General features: G+C 43.3%; 1 protein-coding gene across 1 annotated transcript in view; it reads left to right on the top strand.

Annotated features, from left to right (window-relative positions):
* Nucleotides 1-13,081, top strand: part of ESPL1 (extra spindle pole bodies like 1, separase) — a 38,898-nt gene extending 25,817 nt beyond the window's left edge. Inside the window, exons 20-29 of the mRNA XM_078603808.1 lie at nucleotides 848-1,002; nucleotides 3,151-3,296; nucleotides 3,774-3,896; nucleotides 6,726-6,896; nucleotides 7,801-7,995; nucleotides 9,417-9,521; nucleotides 9,650-9,765; nucleotides 10,017-10,100; nucleotides 10,661-10,825; nucleotides 11,401-13,081. Of these exons, the coding sequence (XP_078459934.1) occupies nucleotides 848-1,002; nucleotides 3,151-3,296; nucleotides 3,774-3,896; nucleotides 6,726-6,896; nucleotides 7,801-7,995; nucleotides 9,417-9,521; nucleotides 9,650-9,765; nucleotides 10,017-10,100; nucleotides 10,661-10,825; nucleotides 11,401-11,602 (1,462 nt within the window). The 3' untranslated portion in view covers nucleotides 11,603-13,081. The remainder of the gene's footprint in view (nucleotides 1-847; nucleotides 1,003-3,150; nucleotides 3,297-3,773; nucleotides 3,897-6,725; nucleotides 6,897-7,800; nucleotides 7,996-9,416; nucleotides 9,522-9,649; nucleotides 9,766-10,016; nucleotides 10,101-10,660; nucleotides 10,826-11,400) is intronic.
* Nucleotides 13,082-13,362: the final 281 nt, after the last annotated feature.

The raw sequence follows: 13,362 nt of genomic DNA, 5'->3' as shown, positions 1-13,362 counted from the left end.
TTCTAATAATATTACACTTCATAGCAGATTATGACCAATTCAATATTTTGTCCATGCACATGCTGTGTTTTAAAATAACTATTGCTTTAAGAGCACCTCAGATTAGCATGGTTGGTTATGTATGGTGCAAAAGAGGTTCCAAAATAGGGTAAAAATGCTTCCCCTTATTTTTAATAAAAGCATTTTGGACACCGAGAATGAAAAAATCCGCTTGTAATAACTCCTCTATCCACTGCTCTAATACGAAAGTCTTGTCAAAATAATGCATTAATGACAGTACATTGTCACCATTGGGTTAAGAAGAAACAATAACATTTTTTGTTATGTAAAGTTAAAACACGTTTTGCATAGATATAGAGCAATTTTGATTTAAATAATCTGCAACACTTCTTGATAGAAACACAATAAATAGCTACTCGGTCATACCAAGAAAACATTCCCTCCGCTCCTGTTGTATACCAGGTTGTGACCATACCAGTCGCACATTGCATTACCTCCCTCACTGCCTCGTGGCTTTGATTACAGACTCCACTGCTTGTGTATTGACCCATGCCACGCTGCAAAGGAAAGAACAACAAGTAATAAAAAATAAAACATAATAAAATAATTCTCACGACGTCCTCAGGTGAAGAACAGACCTGTTCTTCACCTGAGGACGGCTGCTTGCGTTGTGGCCGAAACGTCGTGAGAATTATTTTATTATGTTTTATTTTTATTATTTCTTTTCTACGTGACTTTACCGAAAGAACCAAGAAGATGAATCCCTGCAGTCACGAAAGCTTTAAATCGAAAAGTCCAGCTTGCTCTGAATTAACTGGTGGTGTGTGTGTGTGTGATTTGACTGCAGAAAGGGTGAAGGAGAGGCAGTGCAGTGCACCCCGGGCTCCAGGGATGGCCACCTGCAGCAGATCTTGCCCCTCTTCAACTTCCAACCGCAGTTTGCGGCAGGGATGCACCAGCGGGCGCAGGAGTTTGCAGAAGCGTTTGACCTTATTCCTGATGGTAACGATGCATCTGTCCATGCTAGAGACGCAGTTCTGTACTGCTCAAGCACGGGAATGTGCCCATTCACTAGTTACATTTAACTGAAATTATATATTTTTTAGCCATTGAAAGTGCCTGCGCTATCAAGTAAAACTGTCTATTCCCACTTGCAGAGCCAGTGGGGAGGGCGGGGTGGCACGTGCCCCCTCCCCCCCCCCCCCCAATTCCATTCCCGCTCACGGCCAGCACCGGTGACGATTATTTGAACCAGTCCTGGGCCTCCCCTAGGTCAACTCAGCCTCAAACGAGTAACTGTGTGGTGTGTCAACATCGCGTCCGGGCGTGGTGAATCCAAGTCCCGGGCGAAGCCGGGTAGTAAGGCTAGTCTATATATATAAAAGGGAAATTTGTGAATGTGTCTGTTCAAAATGTTTAGCGTACTTCCCGACATGCAACAAGCTTTAAATTAGCCATGTGGGTAGTTTCCAGACTACACAATGCAAAAATTATAAAAAATAGACTTTGTAATTTTTTGTGGGGGGGGGGGGGGGCGCAATAATGCATAAATTTTGCACGGTAAGTGAGCGGTGACGTCACATCTGTCATGTCACCCACATGCGGTTGCGTTACGCAGTATGCCTGCTGACGTCACGCATCCCCCCCCCCCCAACCCTCCGCGTAGTCCGTGTATCCCGCACAAATGCGCGGCTGGGGGGGGGAAATAGGTTACAAACTTTTAATTTGCCATGTGGCTAGCTCCCATACTGTACACAATGTAAAACGTATAAAAAGAACCTTGTATGTTGGGGGGGGTGGGGGGGGAATGACCATGAAGTATGTGGCGTCCACCCGCATACAGGACTGGTGAGAATCTATATTTTTAGATGAGCGTTTGTGGCATCGATTAAACGGGAATAGGTCGATTCTAAAGAAATCTACAATCTTCGATTCCTTAGCGCGAGCGTAAGTTTTTTTTCCACCGCGCGTTGGGTTTTATTTTAATTAATGAGGTAATGATCAAAGTTTTATTTTCATTTGTATATGTTATGTTTTTAAGTTGAGAAGTTTTTAAATATCTTTTTCTCCCGGGCAACGCCGGGTACTTCCCGCTAGTTCGTAATAAATTGGCATTTTGCGACCCCCCCACTGCCACTGTGTAGCATATTATTACGTGCCAGGGACTCTGAGGTGATAGGACAATAGTCTGTGTCCATAATTGGCAATAAGTAACGGCAATGCAGTTATAAGTGACTCACAGAATTGTGCGCAGTTGCGTATACAGTACACGACTTCCCTGAAGGCATTCACCTTCAGCGAGCGCGATGCCGATCACACATGGTTCGAATTCGACCCTCGATCGATGGCTGCGCCATCGCCGCACACGCGTCGAATAAAAAACAAGTCCTTAGTAACAATTCCTATCATTTTTAATTGCTGGAGGGGTTACCCCCCTCTACCGAAAATCCTGGCTCCGCCATTGTCTTTCCCAGCAAAAATATCGAAATAATTGTGCTGTTAATTGCACAGAAAGTGCCTAAAATACCAACTTCATGCCAACGTTATTGATCGTCTAAATTTCTACTTCAATAGAATAAAAAATAAGCAGGCTGAGGTGTAGAAATTGTTGATATAATGTCCCGTGGGCAGTACACAGTGTTTAATGTCCCACTCAAATGCGCATAGTTTACACAAGTGTTTGTTTTGCTGCCATGATTTATAATTCAATATATATATAAAAAAAAATCTGAGTAATTACAAAATGTAGATACTTCAAAGTACATCGACACAATGCGTATTGAGTCTGGGATTACTTTATTTTGACTCGGGAGCATTTCGCTTATTAGGCGTAATGGCTGTTAAAAGCTTCTGAAATCTAATATTCAAGTAATACATTTGAAAGATTCCATTATAAGTAGGATTTTTTTATTTTGACATTAACTTACATCACTGCTTAGCTCATGAAATATGCATCTCATACAGCATTAGAGGGCGGACATTGAAAATATCTTACAAGTGCCAGTGCTGATTAACTGTATCTGGTCGACAACCAGCACAGACAGGCAGCTGGGCAGCGTAGCACCCTCAATTGATATTTCCTGTATTGAATATCGAGTAGGCTCTGGTCTGCCCTACTTAATGCTCACTGTGGATGCTCGTTCTGTGCAGGAGTGGCAGTCTGCACGCTTTCAATCGTCAACCTTTTCCCCTGGGACCTACGCAAGATTCGTGATGTTGGGGAGTTGGTGCTGCTCACTCGGCTGGAGCGTGGGGCCAGACCCATCACCGTGCGCTTGCACCCTGGAAAAGACCAAGTAAGGGGTGAAGTGGTTCTGTAAATAGGAGAGTTCATATTAATCATCCTCATAAAGGCTCACTTTAATCAGAGATCACATTGGAAATATGTGCCAATGTCTGTCTTCATTACCAATATTGAGGCAAATTATGGGAATTTGGTTTGGCCATTTTATCAAGATGGGAATCTTGTCCCTGAAATGAAAATTGACGAAAGAAGCTTAAAAGTGCTAATGTTGATAGGGAGAGCAGTTTGTGGTCGTGGCACATGAACCACCTCCACATCAACCCTCACCTACTAGTCAATCAGTTGCTCGTTCTTGCTCCCTCATTGGCCCCAATCCTTCGTTTATCAACACTCGTGGTGCTTCAGTAAGCCTAATTATTTTTTGGTTAATTTTAATGTTGGTGTTCACATCACAACGTTTCCCTCAATACATCACCCTCCCATACTTGGCATACTTCTGCTACGGTGCTTCAATCTGTCTCCTTTTCAGGTAGGGCTGGACTGGGTGCTGGCAGAGTTTGACTCTATTCTGAAGCAGCAGACAGTGGTGAGCAACATGACGGAGAAAAAGCTGTGGTGGCAGCACCGCAATGAGCTGGATGAACGCATGCAGGTTTGTCCTATCGAGGGAAATGGGGGCAATGAAGTGGTACTTACCTGGTGTAAAATTAAATCGCATGTGTAATGGGTTCCAGAGACACTTGTGGAGGTAACTTCTTTATTACGATACAACACTCCAACAGTCCTGATACTCTGTTACAGCCTAGGGACACAGCCTCCTCCTAGCGTGCCTGACTCTGGCTACGCTCTGGGGTCCTCCGGCTACAATTACCCTAGGGGAGGCTACCTGACCCGACCCAGCCAAGGTGCGGGTCTAGACTCTGGCTTCCTCGGAACTCGCCCTTACAAGGACGTAGAGCCGGGAGTCCCAGAGTCCCACCACTGGCCCGCACAGCGTCCCAGCCCTTACAAGGACAAGCAGAACGAGGGGGTCCAGGGTCCTAAGCTGGCTGGTCTTGGGTCTTGAGCTGCGACTGGCCCCGATCGGCTAGGGAACGGCCCTTTTATCTCTCTTGCCCATCGAGGGGTGGGGTTGTGTGGGATTCCAGATACCCCACAGCCCCCCGTTGGTAGCGCCAAGGGGCTTACCTGTCTGGGTTGTCTGGGATTCTAAGGCCCGGCACCGAGGGGCTTAGCTGCCTAGGATCCTAGAGCCCCCAGCAGCCCCCCCCCCCCTCTTGGGCTGACACAGTGGCCCCTCCCCTGGGGGTCTGAGGTACCTGCAGATGGGCCCTGTCCACCACTGCCGGTAAGTGTGGCCCATCTACGGCACTACACATGTATAGGGGATTGTGTTGAAGGGAATAAAAAGACTAGTGAAACCAAATGAGAATCTAGCGAGTTCGAAGGATAAGATGGCATTATAAACATGGAATGATGCACGTACTTGAGAAGATATCATTTTGGAAATTATTGGTTTCTGTGAAACTAGATGGGAAGCCAAGGGAGTGTTTTATGATGATCATAGGGTACTAGCCTCAGGCAGAGAAGTTGGTACGCACCGAGATAAATATTGACTTAAAGTTTTCGTGACTGCAGGAATTTATATTCTTGGGTCTTTCTGTAAAGTCACGTAGATAGGTTCAAGGAAAATAACAAAAAGTAACAAAAAACCAAGACGTTTCGATCCTATCTACGCGATTTTACTGAAAGACCCAAGAATATAGGCACCGAGATAGTCGCATTAGTGTTGCAGCCCAAAGCAAGTCAGGCCTTCGTAGCCTTTAACCAAAAATCTCCATGTATGCTGAAGACAAGGATCAGGAGCAAATATGGTGCAAAAACGATAGTACGATAGTACCATCGGCAGCAACTTCCAATGAAGAGATATAAGTTTTGCAGTGCTATGCAGCGAGCCATACAAAAAGTCTCAAGAAAATACCATTTGTTAGTGATGGGAGATTTCAAAGTGAAACTAAGATCGGATTGGACTTCTTGGGGTTGAGCAATGGGCAGATGAAAGAGGAGAGATTTGTTATAACGATTGTGCAAAAAGACATGGAACCGTTTATAAATTGGTATGACAAGAGCAGCTGAACAATAATATAGACCTTAATCTGTGTCTCAAAAACTTCCCAACAAGGTAGAAAGCTGAAATTTTGTCCATAGGTAGCTTTTAGGACATAAACAACAGGATAAATATGAAAATCTGAGGGGGTTTTTTTCATTTTAAGACCCCCAAATCTCAATTTTAAGTGCCACATGAACATGTTTGTGTCATTCAAAAACCATTCAAAATATATTCTTTCCATTTTGTATAGTTTAATAGAGCGCTAAACGGCTAATACAATTCAAGCGAGAACCATTGTTTTATCTTTTATTGTTTTGAGATTTCGGATTAAAGCGGTTATGAGTGAAAAAAATACGAATTTTACGATGTTTAAATCTTAATCATTCGAAAATGGTAAAAGATAGGAGTTTCCCCTCATAGAGTATTACGTTTGTAGTGACATCGCGGATGTCACTGTGTAATGCCGGCCCGGGAGAGGCACGGCGTGCGATGTATTGACATCGCGGGCACCACGTGTATATGGGTGCAGTACCAGCTCCAGAGGGGCTCTGAGCACTGACTGGCAGTGCTGGATGGCACCACGCTCTGCGTGCAGGGCCGACCCCTACAGGATAGGGTGTGAGAGTGTTGGCCATGGGAATAGGGTTACTCAGGGCCATGGCACTGGTTGACCCCGAAGGACACGTGACCGGTAAAGTCGACACAAGGCCCCCAGGTGGGGGCTCGGGGTGGTCACGTATCAGGGCCGGGAACCTGCTAGAGGATTCCAGAAGGTGGTCGTGGCTAAAGGCGGAGCCAGCCGCGGCACAGGATAAAAACACGTGGACCCGGACCCACGCCAGGGTCCGGTCCTTCGTAGCTAATTCCGTGTAATTAGTGTAGATAGCCTGGTGGTCCAGCACCATAGGTTCTTAATGTGTTAAGGGGTAGTGCCCCGTGTGTTGGTTTAATAAATGTGTTGCCTCCAAGAAGTGCGTCTGCGACTCAGTTGAACTCACGATACGTTCATTCATTATTGTTCTTTCTAAGAACAATAAGAACGGAATATTTACAGTGAGCGGTTTCCGATGGGGTACCTCTTGAAATATAAGTTGAATCAAGTCGTCAATAAATATAAGTTATCTTTATTGAAAACTTTGCCTGGTGAAAACAGGCTTCATGAACTAGTTGGATATAAAAGGAAAACAAAATGTACGGGTTGAATACAACAAACTGACCCGAGTTATAAAACAAGGTTAAAAAGGGCAAACATAAGGTGTCTAGAAGCAGAAGAGTATGCGAACAGGGTTGGTACCCTAAGATCTTACAATTTAACTTTAAAATAAATCTGGTAGACACCATGAGTGAGGATTGCTGTGTGTGCGCGCACAGCGGCTGTTGACGGCACTGGAGGAGCAGGTGCTCGGCTGCTGGAAAGGGCTGCTGCTGCCACCAGTGATGCGCAGTTCCCAGCTGGCGGAGGTGCTGCACGAGGAGGCGGAAGCTCTGAAGCAGCTTCTGTCAGACAAAAGCCCCCCACCCGTCAGCTATGAGCTTCTGCAGGTTGGTCGATTTGAGACGAGTCATTGATGAAATGTGATAATTGTTTTTTTACCCTTCTATCTGGCAACAAAACTGACACCTTTTTACAAGGAGTCATGTTTGCATAGACCGCAATACCTGCAGTCATAATACAAACAAAAGAACATAACTCTGATAATGTGCACTGTCCTTGAAGTTGATTGGTCCAGCTGTCTCGGGTGTGGACCAATCAACTTCAAGGACAGTGCACATTATCAGAGTTATGTTCTTTTGTTTGTATTATGACTGCAGGTATTGCGGTCTATGCTAACATGACTCCTTGTAAAAAGGTGTCCGTTTTGTTGCCAGATAGAAGGGTAAAAAACCAATTATATTTTTACTTGCAAATGAGGTTCCCATAGTATTTATGAAATGTGTTTCCAAGGTCGTGTTAAGCCCCACTTACCTGATGCCATTTTGGTATTTGGCTTTTTCTGTGGCAGCAATACCTTCAACTTTAATGACAACAATACTTTGTAGATATTTGATTTGTATTCTTCAAGCAGTTGATACTGCAGATACTTTCTTAAAGAGGTTATGGTTTACAAAAAAAAACTTTTTTTTTTCAAATATATCCTTCGTAAATTTTTGTCCGAGTAGAGATATTTTCTTAAGTACATGCATTTTCTGAAATGGACACTTGATTGGTTTTATCTCTTTTATAGCACCCTGAAATTTCCAACATCTTGGTGCCCAGCAAAATAAGTGCATTCAATAATATTGATGTTAAAGTAGCATTTCCAAAGCATTTAAAAATACAAATAGTTAATGACATCTCATTGTCCAACAATTAATAGTAAAAAAAGTGACCTTTTAATGCCAACGCACAAATCGTGACATGACTTTTCTGCATTGCTTGGTCGTGTGACTGCGCACGTGAGTGCAGGTGGTCTTGTCCGGGGCTGACAGCTTGAGCAAGAAGAAGCTGCGTTCACTTGCCGATGCTCTGTGTCCCCATGAGGACTTCCTGCCGAGGCTGCAGGAGGCTGTTGCCCGCATCCGCAGTACCCGCATTGCTGCTGCCGCCGCCACTACTAGCACCACCCAGCATCCAGGCTCCACCGTCCTCATCCTGGACAAGGTGGCTGTGTGGCCACTGAAACTCAGCCTTGCGCATCGCACTCATGCTGGTTTTGTCACTGATGCAGCGGACAGGGATTAAACTGCTGCTCGTAGTTGACTGCCTTATACAGGACATCGCAGACCATTTTAATCGGTGTTGAATCTCAACATCAGTAGTTTGTCATCTACGTTTCTGGGTCATCTAATGGATATGGGCTTGAGAGATGCAGGTAGACTGTAGTGCTTTTATTTTTTTGAAAATAATAGTACTTCGAGCGCAAAATATGCAATGCTCCCCAAAGTTGGCTATCAGCCAGTGTTGGAAATGTCACATTCCCATGTTGGAGTCCGGTCTCACTGAATATAGCCACTCTTGTCCGCATAAATATTTATCCGAGTTGACCCCCAACTCAGGTTTGAATTTGTAACCTTCCAATCGTGAGTTGAACATTCTCATCTCGGTACTGCCGACTGAATTTATCAAGAACACATGAAAATTAATAGTATTATTACGCTTAACAAAGCACAAGTAATCACCTCCACAATAACATAGGTGACCGATTTATAATTTCCCGAAAGGTAGAAAACCTTAAGTTGTATATTCCTGTGGATTCTAGATAACCTAGGTGACAATAGTGCTTATTTCACATTCATGGACAACTTTCAACCTTTATTAATTCGAGGCAGACAAAATGAGCGATGTTAAGCATTATTGTCTTTTGGAGTGACTGGCACTTACCAAATGAATATAAAATGTCCATCACTATCTTGGGCACCTTTAACAGAGATGAGCACTCCAGTGCCCATTTGAGGTTGAGGAAACAACTAAATTTGTTTCCTCCCCGTGGTGTCACAGCAACCTTTGTAAATTCAATAATGCGGCTTTAACCCCATGACACTAATAGCCAGATCTTGTTAAATTAACAATTAAAATGTTATTGCATGTATCAAATTACCACTTGCTATCCTGTAGTACAGTACTACCAGCCTCCAATGATCCTGACTGGTGTGAGTTGGTGTACATACGAAACCACGCATAATTGGTGTGCTTCACGTTCTCCAGTAACCTTACCCCCCACCCTGTGTTCGGTGTGGGTGGGTCATCTTGAGATCCAGGTAGCACAGTCAGTGTCTCAGCTTGTCTCTTGCAGTGATATTTGGATACAGTTAGGAAAATAATTGTCTGTCCAATATTAACAAAAATAGAATACAGAAAAAAACAAAATGGTATTTATTTAAAAAAAATTGCGAAGGTTTTTTCAATTTCAGTGCAGGAAAAACTACTATGCTTTCTAATAACAGCTGCAATAATGAGCACAGAACATGTGCATTATGGTGCACAATTTAATATATTTGTGTGTTTTACGCATGCATAAATGTCTGAGTGTTGTGTGTTTGTGGTGCATAAGCTTATATGTACGCACGCACATATGTCCACAGAACCTGCAGAAGCTGCCTTGGGAGAACATTCCCCTACTGCGTGCGAGCAGCGTCACACGCATGCCCTCTTTGGCCTTCCTCCTCGCTTCCGCGCTCACCACCAAGGTGTCACATGCCCCCCCTCCCCCCCGAGCGCTGATATCACTATTTGTACATTAATAAACGTAATCAATATAGCAGCTTACAAACTCCAATGTGTTAACATATATTTTGTTTTTGTGTCTTTATCCCAGTACGTGAAGAGTAATGTTTTTAATGCCAAAGTGGACGTGCGGAACACATTCTACTTGCTCAATCCACAAGCCAATTTGTCCAGCACAGAGAGCACTTTCCGGGACTGGTTTGAAAGGTTCGTTGTTAATTTGAGTTTAGTTTAGTGCATATTTTTAAGCTGTCACTTTTAAAATAAAATCTTTCTTTACTTTTTCATTATAGTGTTTAATGTGATGAGAAATTACACGTATGCTTTCTGTATTGTATTAGGCTTTTATAACTTTTTAACTTGTGTGTTGCCATTGTCTGTAACCAGTCATGATATTGATGATGATTTGTTGCTTGTCCCGTTGTCTCCCTCGAAACTTGGATTTCATGGGTCTGCAGTGAAAAGGACTGGGAGGGTGTGATAGGAAAGGTTCCAACAGCAGAGAAGTTCCAGGAAGTTCTTACCAAGAAGGACCTGTACATGTAAGAAGTATCCAAAGCCTTGTATAATAACTTGCAATGCTACACTGCACACAATACACTGACACTTTGTAATGAAATGCGTGACAGTGTAATGTACATGTGTTTGTGCATTCAGCAGCAGGATACTTTGCGAGACTGTTTTGTTTCTCGGATTATGATCAAACCAAATCATTTCCCCCCAAAATATGCCCACAATGCAGTGCTTAAATGCTCAAACATGTCGGGGTCATTCAGTATGAGGTAGGGCTGGATTATATTTGAAATTGAAACTTTGCCCTGAAACTTTAGTAAAATTCAGTCAAGAGGTGATTCTTTAGAAACAGCATTGCATGGTAAGTGCAATATTTAGTTGAAGTGAATTTATGGTAGTGAGCATAAGGCCTTTGTAATGAGTATGAAGTTGAAGGTTTTTTTTCTTTCCATTTGACTTCAATTGAATGTTTTTTGGGAACACACCTTCCTTGTGCGAAGTTCAGAAGTACAGCAGAGTGTAGCTGTAAGATTGACAGGCCACATCACAATACCACATTACAAATGTGCATCTCGTTCCACGTGTGCAGTTACGCAGGACATGGGGCGGGAGCCCAGATCTTCAAGCCACACGCGATTCCGCGGCTCGACTGCCGTGCTGTGTCACTACTCTTCGGTTGCAGCAGCGGAGCTCTGGCGATGCGGGGCACCCTAGAGGCCTCGGGCATTGCCCTCAACTACATCATGGCTGGCTGGTGAGGGCACGTGACATGGAAAATATACTCTTCCCTGTAGCCTTACAGACTATTGGAGCAGGTGTTCATAATAATACGCATCTAATAAGGGCAACAAGCACGTGATGGCGGTGGCAGTGGCCAGCAACTTGCCCAGACAAATTTGTGTCCCCAGTGCTGATGCTGACACTGTACTCGGTGCCAATATAGGGCTGACTTTAACTATGGCAGGCCTAGTACAGGTTCACACACTAATTTCCACTGATGTTCACAACTGGGAATCAAGCCCAGATGGCCAAGATTGTAGCTCAGTGCACTAATGACTGTGCCACTGTGCACACTTGCATTTTATGGAGCAACATAAAATAGTGTTATTTATCAGAGGTCGATATATTAAGTGCCAGTTCGTGGGAAGTCAAGTTGTATTATGGAGAGGCTCACCTCCACGATAGGAATCTGGAATTTCCATGACTTGTTGAAGGTTACCATTAGCACGAGTGATAACCAATCACCTGCTTAAGCAGCCATGCTGTTAATGTAAACAGTTTTAAAAACATACCTTGCATGCCACCTCATACCCCTTCGTCTGTGTGCAGTCCTTGCATTCTGGGGAACCTGTGGGATGTCACGGACCGCGATATTGACCGCTACATGGAGGCACTGCTGCGCACGTGGCTGAGTGCACCACCTGGAGCTTCCATCAGCGAGCACATGGTCCATGCACGCCAGGCGCCACGCCTCAAGTTCCTCATCGGGGCAGCTCCCATCCTCTATGGCCTGCCTGTCCTGCGCAGATGAGCTCCCTGGATGGTGCACTTCTACTCCTACCATCCCTTGGTGTTTGTACCACGTGCCACATCTTGACCTACTTTTACAAAGTTGTCCTCCAATCCCTTGACTGGTAGCCGAGACTAAAAACAGCAAGGCCGAATGAAGACGGTCATATTGAATGCCACGTGGAGAAAATTGTTTAAATGGATGGGGTTTTACCAAAGGATTCATGGCAGCTTTGCAAAAAAGCTTATCAAAAGCTGCACATGAGATTTACCTTTCCTAAGCACACAAAAACATACCCATATGTGTCGTGTATTCAGATACCCTATCAAATGACAGGCAAATAACATTGGCTCCTCATCATAAAATGTGTGGTTTTAGGAAGAATAAGAACATAATGCATTATACATGGATAATTGTGAAGGTGAGAGCTAAAACATACCAATAGGCAAGGTGTTCATTGTTTTACCCTGGGCACTGCATTCTACTTTTAAGCCTCTTTAGCCTCTCTCCTGGGTTGGGTTGTCACCACGCCTAACGCTTTGCAATGGCTGTAGTGGTGTGGGTTAATTCAAACGATGAGGTCAATCTGGCAGGCAGTTCCTTCCCTATAGCTGGAGCATGAAATATCGAGCACTCTATCTGCTGTTGATACTGCATTGCATTAATGGTACTGTGTCCTGGGGCCACCTGGCTGTTGGAGTAATATGACCCCTATGCTTACACTCAAAGGCCAAACATCTTTCACTGCAATGCTCTATATGCAGAGTTAATGTTGTCGGTTGTCACCATGACTAAATAACATGTTTGCGGTATATGTGTTAGTTCTACAAGAGATAGTCGATTGGTATTAAAACTAGAATTGCATAAAATTTCACAAAAATGATCAAAGCCAGTAAAAAAAAAGTAAAATACGGGGAACCCAATTTGCCACCTAACTTGTTTAAATGACTGCATTTTCAACCTGGTTTGTTTGATAACCGAATATAATGCAGAGCAATGTTAATAGTAGTTATGTAGACCACATCACTTTGTTGCCGTCATAACTCTTTGCAATCCTGTGATATTTCAAAATCTCCCTGTAAAAAGGGTTATTCATGGGCACGTGTCTCAATATTTTTACCATCAATCTGCAAGTGTGCCAATCAAGGCTATCAAGTATGGTGCTGCCTTGCATAGTTCACAGCCCAGATTCATGTAGCAAGACTGAAAATGGATGTAAATTTGTCATGTATTTGATTTGCACCGTCACACATCCAGTATATCTACACGATTGCTAAGATGATTTTATATCACCAAATTTTTTTGATTTGTGTGAACTGAAGTAATTGTGTTGCATAAATAGGTTCTTTGTAAATAATTCAGGTAAATTCCATATTTGTGGTGCTATTTATGTGGAGTTGATGGTGGTATAAGTTGTGGTGCCCTATTTTTTAAAATCAGAAATTGACAATTGCCTCCAATGAATACAAATGTTTTAATAATAAATTAATGTTTTCTTTATCTTTGAGGTTAATTGTAATTTTATATGTATTTTAGTGACTAGTATTCACAACGACCATAGGAAGAGGACATGTGGGAATCCTGTTGCAACATTTAAATTTCTCATATAGGTTGAATTTTTGCACCGTATGTAGCCAACTGCTCATCGGAGGTGCGGGAAACAATGAAGCCAGTTGAACACCTGGTACAATATGGGAATTGATCTTAGCATGAACTGTAATGTTTACTTGCTTTGAAAAATCAACTTTATGTTGAAATTAGCCTCCATAGGTTCCTGTTCT

The sequence above is a fragment of the Lampetra planeri genome, chromosome 21 (genome assembly GCF_965212315.1).
Source record: "Lampetra planeri chromosome 21, kcLamPlan1.2.h2, whole genome shotgun sequence".
NCBI lineage: Eukaryota > Metazoa > Chordata > Hyperoartia > Petromyzontiformes > Petromyzontidae > Lampetra > Lampetra planeri.
This window is presented reverse-complemented; position numbering and strand designations above follow the sequence as displayed.